The sequence below is a fragment of the Periophthalmus magnuspinnatus genome, chromosome 18 (genome assembly GCF_009829125.3).
Source record: "Periophthalmus magnuspinnatus isolate fPerMag1 chromosome 18, fPerMag1.2.pri, whole genome shotgun sequence".
Taxonomy (NCBI): Eukaryota; Metazoa; Chordata; class Actinopteri; order Gobiiformes; family Gobiidae; genus Periophthalmus; species Periophthalmus magnuspinnatus.
The window spans coordinates 10,661,260-10,674,133 of NC_047143.1; the positions used below are offsets into that span (position 1 = coordinate 10,661,260).

The following is a 12,874-nucleotide window of genomic DNA, read 5'->3' on the forward strand; positions in this document are numbered from 1 at the left end:
ACCACTAGGTTGTACTTTTAGCAGAGAAATATTACTTTGAAGTAACAGTCGTACTTGAGAACATTTTTTGGCTACTCTACCCACCTCTTTTTAAATAGTTTCTTAACGTCTCTGTTATATCACTCCTGACAGTATCCTCACTCGCCCTCCACTGTCATCATGTAATAGAATATATTCAGTTTGAACAACGCTCTAATCTCTTTTCTTTCTCCTCTTCTCTCTCCCTCCCTTCTTCACAGCCAAACGATGCTACTTCGAGGACACCAACAGTAATGGAACGCAACAGAAGAACAGCTAGCATCACTCTGATTTGAATTTTTTGTATTTTTATATTTTTGACAATATTTTTCAAACTTTGCATTGCATAGAAACGCATATTTCCTTCAACCATCGGATTATCGCTCCCACAAAATTTTGCCCGCCAAGTGACCCAACACACATCCAACATGTACCGGCTACACTGCCCTACGAGTAAACCAAGTAGACGGGGCTTACCGACAAGGACACGCCTCCTGTCGCTAACAACAACAAGGAACCACTTCCTGTTCCTTTTGGGCACTACACTAATCCTCCACCTTGCTAGCAGCCAGAAACCCGACCCGTCCAAGCACCCGGTCGTAACCACGAACTACGGCAAGATCCGCGGCATCAAGAAGGACCTTAACAATGAGATCCTGGGCCCCGTGGAGCAGTACTTGGGCGTCCCTTATGCTACGGCACCCATAGGCGACAGGCGCTTCCAACCTCCGGAAGCGCCCGGGTCTTGGCAGGAGATAAGGAACGCCACCCAGTTTGCCCCCGTGTGCCCACAGAACGTTCACGGGGTGCTGCCAGAGATCATGTTACCGGTCTGGTTCACTGATAATCTGGACGTGGCCGCAAGTTACATTCAAAACCAGAGCGAAGATTGTCTCTACCTAAACGTCTATGTACCAACAGAGGACGGTAAGTACGAGTTTAGCTAGGGGAGAATTTGAATTTTTTTTTAAAATTATTTCACATAGGTTAAAATTACTTAAATTCAGAATATATATCTTATTTTGGGTAGTTTTGAGCAGGAAGACTGTTTTTTTTTTAATAAGAGGGGGTAAGAGGGGATGCTACTATCTTCTATGGGTGCACAGCTAGAGCCTTTTTACAATTAAACAAGTTTAAATTAGTGGGCAAATAAATACCAAATATCAATATATACTGGCTGAGGTATCGAAAAGTAACAATTCTCATGCAAAACATATTAATGCTAAAAATATCTCCAAAAGTGCATTTTTATCACCTATTACTAGTTTAAATGTCATTTGTACCCTATGGTTATTTATAAAGACTAATGTGGAATTCCTACTTTTAGCCTTATTTTGAACACATTTTGGTTTCACTTTGAACATTTTTAGTTGTTATTGGATGTCTTATGAAAAACAGGCAAGAATTATGGGAGCTGCTATGGGACTGTATTAGCCATCCAAGGGTTTTGATACTGCCCCTGAGTTAGATATCTTTATTTATTTTGTTGTAAGCCCAAATAATTTCTTTACTAGAGCATTTTTTTGTCTTCAAATAGGAAAAAAGAAAATGAGAGAAATCAAAATTTGTCAAAACTACTAGAATCAAGGTTTATATTCTGATTTCAAGTGATTTTTACTCTTGTAGATTTGTATTTTCTATTTGTACTGGGAATCTAAAGGGTTGTGCTTACAACAATTTTCGACTGCTATCTTCTTGCAATCATGCATTTTTATGATCGAAACTTTTTCAAATTTGAATTAGTTAAATATTTTCATTTCAAGTTCAGTAAGTAAAAAACTCATCAATCTTTGTAAGATGTAAGTCCTTTGTGTTTGTGTTCTTGAAATATATTTTGTTTCTTGGGGTATTATACTCACAATTCTAATGTTTCAATCTTTGGTGCTAATAACAAATTTTCTCCATAGAATCCCTCGTCAGTTTTGCCCTTTAGATTCTCAACCATTGATATCTTTTTGAATGGTTTGAGATCCAAGATAGTTTACTTCTTTTGTTTACTCAATAACTTCTTATGCCTACCTCTTAACCACATTTCTTTGGCTCCATACAGTGAGTATACTGCACTTTGTAGGATGCTAAGTCTTTAGGCAGATGAGCCCAAAAGTATTTATACTGCAGAAAACAGAAATCAAGTTTCTCTTTTTCCAACAAACAGGTCCAAGGAGGTCTGTTCTGACTGGACTCCAAAAAAGTAAAGTTTATGTTAGTAGTCATGTCATAATCATATTGCTTATTTTTGCAAAAGTCTGGAAATGTCTATATATGTCAAAATGATTCTTTCAAACATCTCAAACTGAGGTAGGTGTCTAACCAGATGAAAACCTGGTACACATTTTTGCTCAGTATTAAAGAGCATACAGTATACATGGAAACAAATCGATACCACACTTTTTTGATAGTTCAAGATGCTCTCCCTATCCTTGACACAGTATGTTCTTGTCTCTTTCACAAGGTTCATTTTACATACTTCAGTAGAAATGCACCAGTTTAATCCATATTGCTAATGCATTGTGAAGTACTTTTTGTATACCTTAACATAGGTATTCCCTGTAGCTGTTTTCTCATTTTCAGCAAAACATACCTGGAGTTTTGGATTGATCTTTTCACATTATCTAGTTGTAATGCAGAAGTGCTCGTCCATTTGTTTTTTTCTTTTTTTTTCTTTTTTTTTTTTTTTTGAAGTCAGCCCACCTTCAACAGGTTCATTCACATTGCTTTTACAAATGGTATACTAACAATCTTCATTGCTAGCAGCTCTTACTTTTAGCCTCTTTTGAACTGCTTCATTCCTCTGTGCACCAACAGCTTTAAAAAGACCAAGTTGCTTTGAGAAGTTTTCCATATTTTAGTCCAGGGGTGGGTGGAGTAATGCTTGTTCAAAAAGAGTACCATTACGTCATTATAATATTACTCAAGGAGAAGTAGTGCTCCAAGAAATTACTAATCTTGGATTAAAGCGTATTTGGGGAAACTAGTACTCAAGTAAGAGTAACTTATGTAACTGTTGAAAATGAGACCGTAATATCTGATTGATAATTTTAAGGGGTTTTTTTTTCCGGAGGGACAAAACCTACACAAAATGATTTTCATAGGATAGGCGCAAAACGGAGAAAACATAAACATATATGAAGGAACTTTGCAAGAAAAATAAATGTTCAGATCATTTCAGCATTAACCTTTTGTCACTTGTAGACTTACTCACAATGGGAAGAGTAACCAAAACTTTTACTCAAGTACCATTACAATGGCAAATATTTTACTCAAGCAGGAGTAAAAGTATGGTGGCTGAAAACTGAAGTTCCTCAAGTAAAGTTGTTTTGAGTAAATGCACTACTCACCTTGCTTTTAACGTATAAATATAATGCTAATAATGTGTCCAAATTAGTTTAAAAAATTTAAAATATTGCCAAATAAATATTATTTTTATATCATTTTTAATTTTTACAGTGAAGTGTTGGTAGTGGACTTTTTACAAACCAGGGCTCATTTCACACTGTCACTCCATTTCCTGAACTGTCAGATACAGCTCAGACTGCCATTGCTTTAGTGAACTTTATAAGTTGAATAGTGTCCGTACCAAGGAGGGGTTCAGACTGATGAAAAATTTGGAACATGGCCATAGTGATTAACCATTTGAAACTAAATATTTGAATTGTTAAAAGTCCTCAAAATGTCAGCTATAACAGGAGCATGAAACACTAGTCCATATGTGAAAAAGTTGTACCTTTCACAATTCAAGCTTAGTGTAAAATAGGTATTGTAAACTTGGAAAGTGCCCATACCATATGTATGAATGAATGAATGAATGAATGAATATTTTTATTCAAGTGCCATACACTCAGGTGCCCAGCCCTTATGGGTTTATATGACACAAAGAAAGATGTCCATTATCAAAAATATATAACACAGAAACCAACAGTCACGCTAAATAACATCCTCAGAATACAGAGTCTTTTGTCTCAATATCCAGGTCTTCTCCACAATGGCTGCCACACAAAACATTTCATTTTCAAATAACCAATACAACATTTGGCCTTCAGACAGCCAAATATTGGAGTTTTCTGTTGAATAATCTCATATAAATCAAATGGGTTCTTAAATCATTATACAGTGAACAATAAATATGAAATGAAATTCATCCTCCACCACACATAAATCGCACAGAACATAACCTGTCCTCCTTTGGTACTCTGGCATATGAAGCGTTTTGTATCAGAAAGTTGTAGGTATAAGATAGGTTTGTCACAAAATAAAATAGTTATATATACATACATACATACATACATACATACATACATACATACATACATACATATATACATACATACATAAATACATATATACATACATACATACATACATACATACATACATACATACATACATACATATGCATTTTTTATTTATGTTTTTAAATCACACTTTGAACAGAATTTTCTTATTGGTGCACTATGTAACTTTTCTAGTAGTACTGATCTCCATGGAAAATGTTATTGCTTTACCTACAGTGTTTCACAGTATGGCATTAAACTTATCCATCTACATTACACGTTTAGATCATTTCTGAGGCCACTGCTCCAGGTAAGCAATAGCAAATACTCAGTAATTATAATTAGATGATACTTTCTTAACCTACATTACCTTTCGAAAATCCTTTAAAAAACAATTAGAGTAAAGATGGTGTTGAAGTGTAGCAAATTGAAAACAGAGTCGTTAAGATGCGTTGATCATTCCATTGTCTCCACACGGCTCTTCGGAAAATCTAATTCCACTTTTAAATTCGCTCTCTTCCCTCCCCTGGCTGTTCTGCGTGTCTTTTAGGACCACCACCACACAGAATGCTTAAACACCCTCCCATCTTTTTTCTAATCTAACTGCAGGGAGACGTTATTTTAAATCCAGGCAGGGTTTGGAGGTGGGAAACTAGGTCATGGAGCGTGTCTTAGCCTGCATGCTAACATTTGGTGGTTATATAGTCATGGCATCTTAATGAATGCTTAAGGAATTAGCGAGCGGTGATATAAGGGGTTTGTGGGTAATCCGTCTGCACATGTGAAGTAATGTGTTTAAATTAGTGTTGCCAGGATACTAAAACTTCATTTTGATACTAAGGAATAGGCTCGATACTCAATACCAGTTCCGATACCATAATGGCGATAAAAACACTCTTTATTTAGACAATAGAATATGATTTTTAACATTAAAGTAGTAAAGCTGTCCTTCACTATAACGCTTTTCACCTTTTGCGGCCTCGCTGTTTCGCAATTTTTTTGGTGCAATTTTGCATGTTTTTTTTTACAGCGTATGGAAGCTCATTGTGTTCTGTGTCCTGATTGGCTCAGCGACTGCAGACCATTGTCAATCAGCCTCCTCCGTGCTGTGATCACTAGCAGTGTGACTCTGAATATTTGCAAGTTTTTTCCCTGACAAAACCCACAATGTCGATAAACGTTCTGTACCGACAAAGCCACCTGCAGTCATGTGAGTCACTATTAATAATTTCTTATGTGTCCAACCTTGTAGATTGATCAGTAAAATTAAATTATGAATGAATGAATTAATTAATTATTTACAGTGTTTCTAAAAACTATCATTTTTATTTATTGTATAGAAAAGCCTTTATATTTTTATGTCTCAAACAAATGTTTAGGCCTGAAAACATGTCTTGATCTTTGGTTTCATTCCATAATACTATACTTATCTTTTAAAATCTACAAACGTTTGAACTTTGAGAGTGTTTAAACAAGAGAGAAATGTGAGAAAATATTAATGTCTGTCTGAGAAAGTGTATAAAATGTGTGGTGAGGTGTTTTACAGACTTAAAACATATATAAAAAATATAAAAAATAAAGCTGACTACTTCGCGGATTTCGCCTATTGTGGGTTATTTTTAGAACTATGGCGATAAACGAGGGACCAGTGTACTTTCATTTATATTCCCATGTGGCCCTACATCTGTGTAATCCCTCAGTTGTCTACGTAGGTTCCATAGTGGTCCATGGCTATACACTAGTCTGTGGTCTTATACTTTTTCTGATACAGCTCAAGATCATTCTACAGATAGAAATATCAAAACTTATAACTGAAACTTATATACTTTGGCTAGTGTTTTTACAAAGTCATTGAGTTAGGGCCTTTACGCTAGAGATCTTACTTTATTTTTGAGCACTGGAGCAAAATAAAGTCAGGGGAAAAGAGATAATCTTTTCACAAATAAGTCCCAGTACATATTTACTGTTCCAAATGTCTCAATATGGCTGAGCTAGCAGCCAATAGAAGGATACAAAATTAACAATTATATTTGTAATAGGGAATTCTTAAAGTAAATAACCAAAGTTTAGAGAACACATTGTGCATTCCTGTGGGTTTAATTCTCGTTTAAACCTGTTTTTGGTCACCTTGGGATGAAGTAATTCACATTTTCTAACTTATCTAATATCTCCATTTGGAAAATATACTTTATAAACTTCTCATCCTTTTCCAATTAATCATATAGGCATTGGAGCTGATAAAGTAAACAAATTACGTTATTTTCTTTGAGTTGGCGGTTTGAGGTTAACAATTATATCATGATAATTATTAAAGTTGCTGAAAGTTAAAAAATGTTATGGATATTAATAATTGTCATTTTGATATTATGAATAAATTCAATATTTAAACAACTGTTACAGTATTATACTTTGTTGTAAGTTAAAACAACAATGATCTAGATGAGCTCATCAGGGAAAAGAAAGTTTTATAAGTAAGTTTTTTTTCTAATGCTAAAAAAAACCCTGTTTTGTTGTGAACACAATTTGACAGCATGAGTCTAGTGATAGTTTATAGTCTTAAAAACAATGTAGAAGAGGTCCAGAGTTTTACCTATGACACAACAATCCAAATCCAAATGTGAACGAGAACGACTTTAAATTAGTGGATTAATGAAACAAACATCAACAAAACAAAATACAACTATAGGTATATTTTTGATGAGGGGACAACAGTATAACACGGATAAATAGTTCATTCTAAACAGTTTGCATTGGTCCAAAATTATTCCTCACTTCCCTAATGCATTCTGGCCATTGTAATTATTCACCACAATGAGTTTATAAGTGCTTTACACAACTTTCAGAGGCCAGAACAGAGTTTGTGACGTCACGGTAATGCTAGCAATGTAATGCTACCTGCTCACCAACTTTACTTCTCGGACAATAAAAAGGCTTTCATATTAGATGTGGACAGCACACTGTGGTCTCTTTTTGATAAGAACTGCTTTTACAATATATCTGTGCTGGGGCAAAGCAAATCTTAATTTATTACTAGAAAAAAATAAAATAAATAAAAAATAAAATAAATAAAACCTGTACAGCCCCTTCATAAGCAGACTATTAATAACAGTAACTATTTAATTGAGAGATGTACAGTTCCTTTAAGACTCTGTTACATCATCCCTTTAAAGCCTTAAGTGCTTTAATATTTATTCCAAGACACATAAGAGCACCTGTGTATCAATAAACGGATAAAACACAATGAAATCATAGTAGAAATGTAATTATTGTAGCATTAGACTGAAGTATACTACCCGGGGGAGCTGGCCGTTACCCGGGGAGGCGGACTCAGAAATGGCAAAGGGGCGGGGCTTTGGTGGTCACCGTGGAAATGACATCCCATAAATCATGTGCCCAGTCATGGCCGATCGATGGATGGAGGACAGAGAGACAGAGAGAGAGAGAGAGAGAGAGAGAAAGAGGGCACTATAGTTCTGCAGTTGTTACTGCTCACAGCCCAAAGTGCAGAATGTGCAGAGGGAAACTTTTAGTATAATAAAATCAAGCATCTACCAGGACAAACCCAGACTGGTGGAGATCTCAAATAGGACTAAACCAGAAGTGTACATGAAAACTAATTCATAACTGAACCAAGTCTAAAAGCACTAGATCAGGAATGCCAAATCTGTGGCCCAGGGGCCAGAGCATTTTTGTTGGGCCCCAGGCCTCCTCCTGAACTGACCCAAATGATCATTGGCTGCAGTTTTGACTGCAAATTTAAGTTTATGTAATCAAAACATCACTAACAAACATAGCCTTGTGATGCAAACCTATAATGTATCTTAAAAGGCTTATTCAAAGGTAGTCTGTGCCCCTCATCTTCGTATATGCTTCCTATATGTTACAATATGCGACCTTGGATTACATAATCAGGAATAAAGTACAAACCTAGTGCATGTTTTTTCTGTCCTCTATGTTTCCTTTTTGCTCATTAGCAGCCGTATTTGTTTGATACAGACAGATCAGAAGAAAATGATACATATATTGGCCACATAAGAAGTTTATAGCTGGGTGCAAATCCAATGTGGCAATCATTTTTCAATTAAAACAATGACGTCAGCTACAGACTTTCAGAGACTAGATTATTTTTGTACCAGGATTTACACATGTTCAAAGACAGAACTTTACCGGACTGACAAAAGCTCAGTGTTGATTGGAGAAGTGACTTTCTGCAGCTTAATGACTGAAGTGACATTAAGCACATTAATTAAGCTACAAGTATTTTGGCATTAATTGGGGTTTCCATTTGAGGAATTATTTAAATCTGTCTCAAAACTATTCAAAACCTTTATTCACAAATGTGCATAAGTGATCCCATTTATTATTTAGGGGAGACTGGGGTAAATGAATGGGTTGGCTACTTTTCACATTAGTGGGTTTTCTTTAAGACAGGATATTATCTGCATTAAAAAATACAATGACTGAACATGACAGAATTGCTTTAATGTCAACAAATCTAATTTGTTGACATTAAATTAAACATTACGACAGAGTATAAGGGTCACTTAAAAAAAAATATGCGGGCACTACGAGAATAAAAGTTGTAATATTACGAGAATAAAAGTCGTATTTTTATGAGAGTACAGGCTGCTGTGCGTGAATGAGTGACCAGTGCGTTGTGTTATGGAGAATTTGGAGCATTTTGTTCAGATAAACTTTTAACTGGGGTTTATGCATGATGAAATACTGTGTCTTTTATCCCACCATCACCACACTATCATCAGTATAAGTACTTTGAAGGGACACTGCAATCATTTGAGTTTGTTTGTGTGTGAATGAGTGACCAGTGCGTTAAGAAGAATTTGGAGCATTTTGTTCAGATATAGCAATTTCTTCTAAATCTGTATAGTTCCTCCGACTAAACAAACTCAAATGGTGAGAAAATTATGGAAAACTGGGAATGCATATTTGCAAAAAATATTGTTTTCAATCTGCATAAACTCTCTAACAGGACACATTACACAAAATAAGATGTAATTAAATGACATAGCCAATGTTCCCTCTAATTTTTCACAAGTCTGAGCAAACACACAAACTCCCTGAGCGGTCCCATGGACCACTGTGAGCGACATCAGACGTGCGCACTGTGGTCATGCTGCATCGCATCCATCCAAGTTAAATGGTTTATTAAAAGAATCAAATTACTGCATTTACATTTCTGTTATAAGACTTTTAATTAAGTGCTTTAGCTACTTATACAATGAAAATGACAAAAATCTTGCTCATGACCTGTGTAGTATGTTAATGCTATTGGAAGTATAAATATTTATTTTAACTATGGCAAAACATGAGCTTCCAACCAAATCAAGCCAACTGTAAACTCCAATGTTGAAAACAAACTTAACATTTTTATGATAAAGCTCTGACTTGTATTATGAGTATAAGCCATTGTGTGAAGCTTTTGCTTGATTTTTACAACTCATAAACTAGAGACAGTATTCAATGACCGATACACACTGAGAGGAATCTGTATCTGCAGCTGCTCTATTACTGTACTTTTACATAACATATCAAAACACAATATATAATGTGTATTTGTATATAAAATATATTCAAAACAAGTGGTATGGGTCAAAATAAATATATTTACAAACCACACACTGCAAACAGTGTACAAACACACACACACTTCAAAATGGAAACAAACACACACTGGAAACTAAAAAAACAGTGTACATGTGACAGTGTGAGTCATTCTGTGACAGAGGTCGAAGGATTGAGTCCCGCTCTTACCAACTTCTGTCATTGTGTCCTCAGTTCTGTCATTGTGTCCTTAGTTCTGTCATTGTGTCCTTAGGCAAGACACTTCACCAAGTGGTGTGTGCGTGAATGATTGGTGGTCAGAGGGGGGGTGCAGATTGGCATTAGCTAATGCTAATGATTACACATAATACACATTTGACCCACAAGTAAGTCAATAGCAGAATAAATTTTTTCAACTTTTTTCAACAACTTTCTGATCATTTCCTGCTGTTTTTTGTATGTTTCAGGTAAAATACAATCATAATTTAGCTCTTAAACCCTGAAAGGACAGCGTGTCGGAGTAATAATGTAGTATTTGTATTTGTTTCTATAGTAACGGTGTAATCACAGGTCGGTCACGCAGCAAAAACATCACCTCTGGCTCTGGTGTGACTGGAATGAGACCTGCAGGACCAGAGCTGAGTGTTTCAGCTCCACAGAGACTCAGTCCAAGGCCTGTGTGAATATTTGAGCACTTATGCACACACAAAACACACAAAAACATACAAACACAAACACTCAAACACAAATTGATACACAAATAAATATATTAATATTATTTTCTGGTTGAGTAATCAATAAATATAAATTAATTAATTAAAAAATAAATAAATAATAAATAAATAAATACATAGAAAATAATAATAATAAAAAAAATATTATAATAATTTTAAAAAATCTTATTAATTAAAACATTTGTTAAAACAAAATGTCAGTTTGGAGTAGCGCTGGGTATCATTAAGTTGCTGATGCATATGTCGATACATAGGCCCCGATACACTGTTGAAACGATATTTTTCAAATCGATTCAATAGGATTCAGTGAAAAATAAAGGCTTTTGAGACTCTTAATCATCAACCCGATTTTCACAAAAAAATCTATATTAATTGTTTTTATTTTTTTATTTATCTTCTATTTATTGAAGATGAATGAACATAACAAAGTCCATTTAGTGTTGTGCATTTTACCAACGATAGACACACATCAGACTCTTCCATGTGTCAGTTTTATTCATCCACAGTTTATATGAGCTCCACGTTTACATTTACACAGAGACATGTGCAGTTTAACGGCTCTGAAGAATCACAATATATCAACTACAACACAACTTTGACACTAAAAGTCTTTGTTAAACGAAAGTTAATATGAAATAAACCGATTTTAATTATCAAAAATCTGATGTTCTGCATAAATGAGTTTCTTTCCTCTAAAAAAGCCGCACAAATGTAGAGCTGTGACAATAATTTTTGGTAGTAATTTGCTAAAATATAAAAAATAAAAAAATACTCTTGGCGATAGATATTTCAAACAATGTAAAATCATATCAGGCTGTGTTTGCTATGTGTGCATTCTGTCGCCATGGAAACATTCTGTCAAACACATGCAGAGCTCCCACAGCGTGAGCTGTGATGTCAGATGAGAAGGCCTATAGGCGACACCAACAAACTACAGTCATTTCACTTTGAACCTCCGAGCGAGAGAGACATGTCGCGGTACAGCAGGAAACCGAACTATCAAAACATCTCATACTCCACCAGCGAGGGGCGCCTTCCAACACCCTGAGGACAGCCCACTGGTGATGGACCTGAGACTCCAGCTTAAGGACGTCCAGAGAGCCTACCAAGAACAGCTCCACATCAACGCCAAACAAAAGCACAGAGTGAGGGAGCTAGAGGCTGCTACTCAGGTTCCACGAGAAGTTCAACTCTCTTTAGAGGAGAACCCGCTCGTGAAGGACCTGAGGCGACAGCTTCAAGGGCAGAAATATGTCAACGACAAACTGCAGACAAGGCTGAGAGAGCTGGAGGAGGAGGTCCAGGAAAAAAAAGCCCTGGAGAAGAAAGTTGAGGAGCTCCAGAAAGAGCTGAACGAAGCTCAAGAGGAGAAGGAAACTATCATGGAGTTTGGGAACACTCTCCTCAAACAGAAAGACGAGGAGAGAGAACAAATTATCGAGCAGGGCAGGCAGATGGTGAACGAATATGTGCAAGGCCTCTACGAGGAGAACAACAATCTCAAGAGGTTCTCACAAGAGCAGCAGACCCTTGCCCTGAGGTACCAAGCCAAGGTGGAGGAGCTCGAGGAACAACTGGAGACACAGAAGGCGAACAGCCACGACTACAGCGCTGATGTCTTTAAGAAGCTGGAGCGCACCCGCAACACCGTCATGACACAGAAAGCCTCCATGATGAAAATGTCCCAGAAACTCGAGCTGTGTCAGGCGGAGAAAAGGGCTCTAGAGTCCACACTACAAAAGACCACCGAGGTGGCAAAGACCAAGGAGAAGCTTCTGGTCTGCGCCCAACAGGAGCTGCAGAGGGAACAGGAGGAGAAGCAGGCTCTGCAGAGGAGGATCACCGTCCTGGAGTCTGCTCTCACTAAGCAGAGGAGGACGGCTGAAGAAGCCCTAAGCGCACAAGTCCTCTCCCTTGAGTCTGCCATTGCAGCAGAGCGGCAGACTGTTGAAGAGGCTCTGAACAAGCAGCTTCTCAGCCTGGAGTCTGCCCATGCAGCAGAGAGGCAGGCAGCTGAGGAGGCCTGGAACAAACAGGTCCTCTCCCTAGAGTCTGCCCTCACCGAGCAGAGGCGGACTGCTGAAGACGCCCAGGACAAGGCACAGAAGCTGGAAGAGAGCCTGAACATCGAACGGAGCAAAGTTCAAAAACTCCAAAAGGATTTGGACTCTCAGAAGACGAGTTTTACGGCTGTGCTTGAAAAATGTCACGCCACCAACACGATCCTGGTGGAGGAGAACTCACTCCACCAGAAGAACATCCAGGAGCTGAGCACAGCTTTGACCCACA

The 12,874-nt window shown here is 37.0% G+C and overlaps 1 protein-coding gene across 1 annotated transcript in view; it reads left to right on the top strand.

Annotated features, from left to right (window-relative positions):
* The first annotated feature begins 824 nt into the window (after window positions 1–824).
* The window catches only part of nlgn2a (neuroligin 2a), a 135,705-nt gene continuing 123,655 nt past the window's right edge, over window positions 825–12,874 (top strand). The window contains exon 1 of the mRNA XM_033983856.2: window positions 825–945. Within this exon, the coding sequence (XP_033839747.1) occupies window positions 840–945 (106 nt within the window). The 5' untranslated portion in view covers window positions 825–839. The remainder of the gene's footprint in view (window positions 946–12,874) is intronic.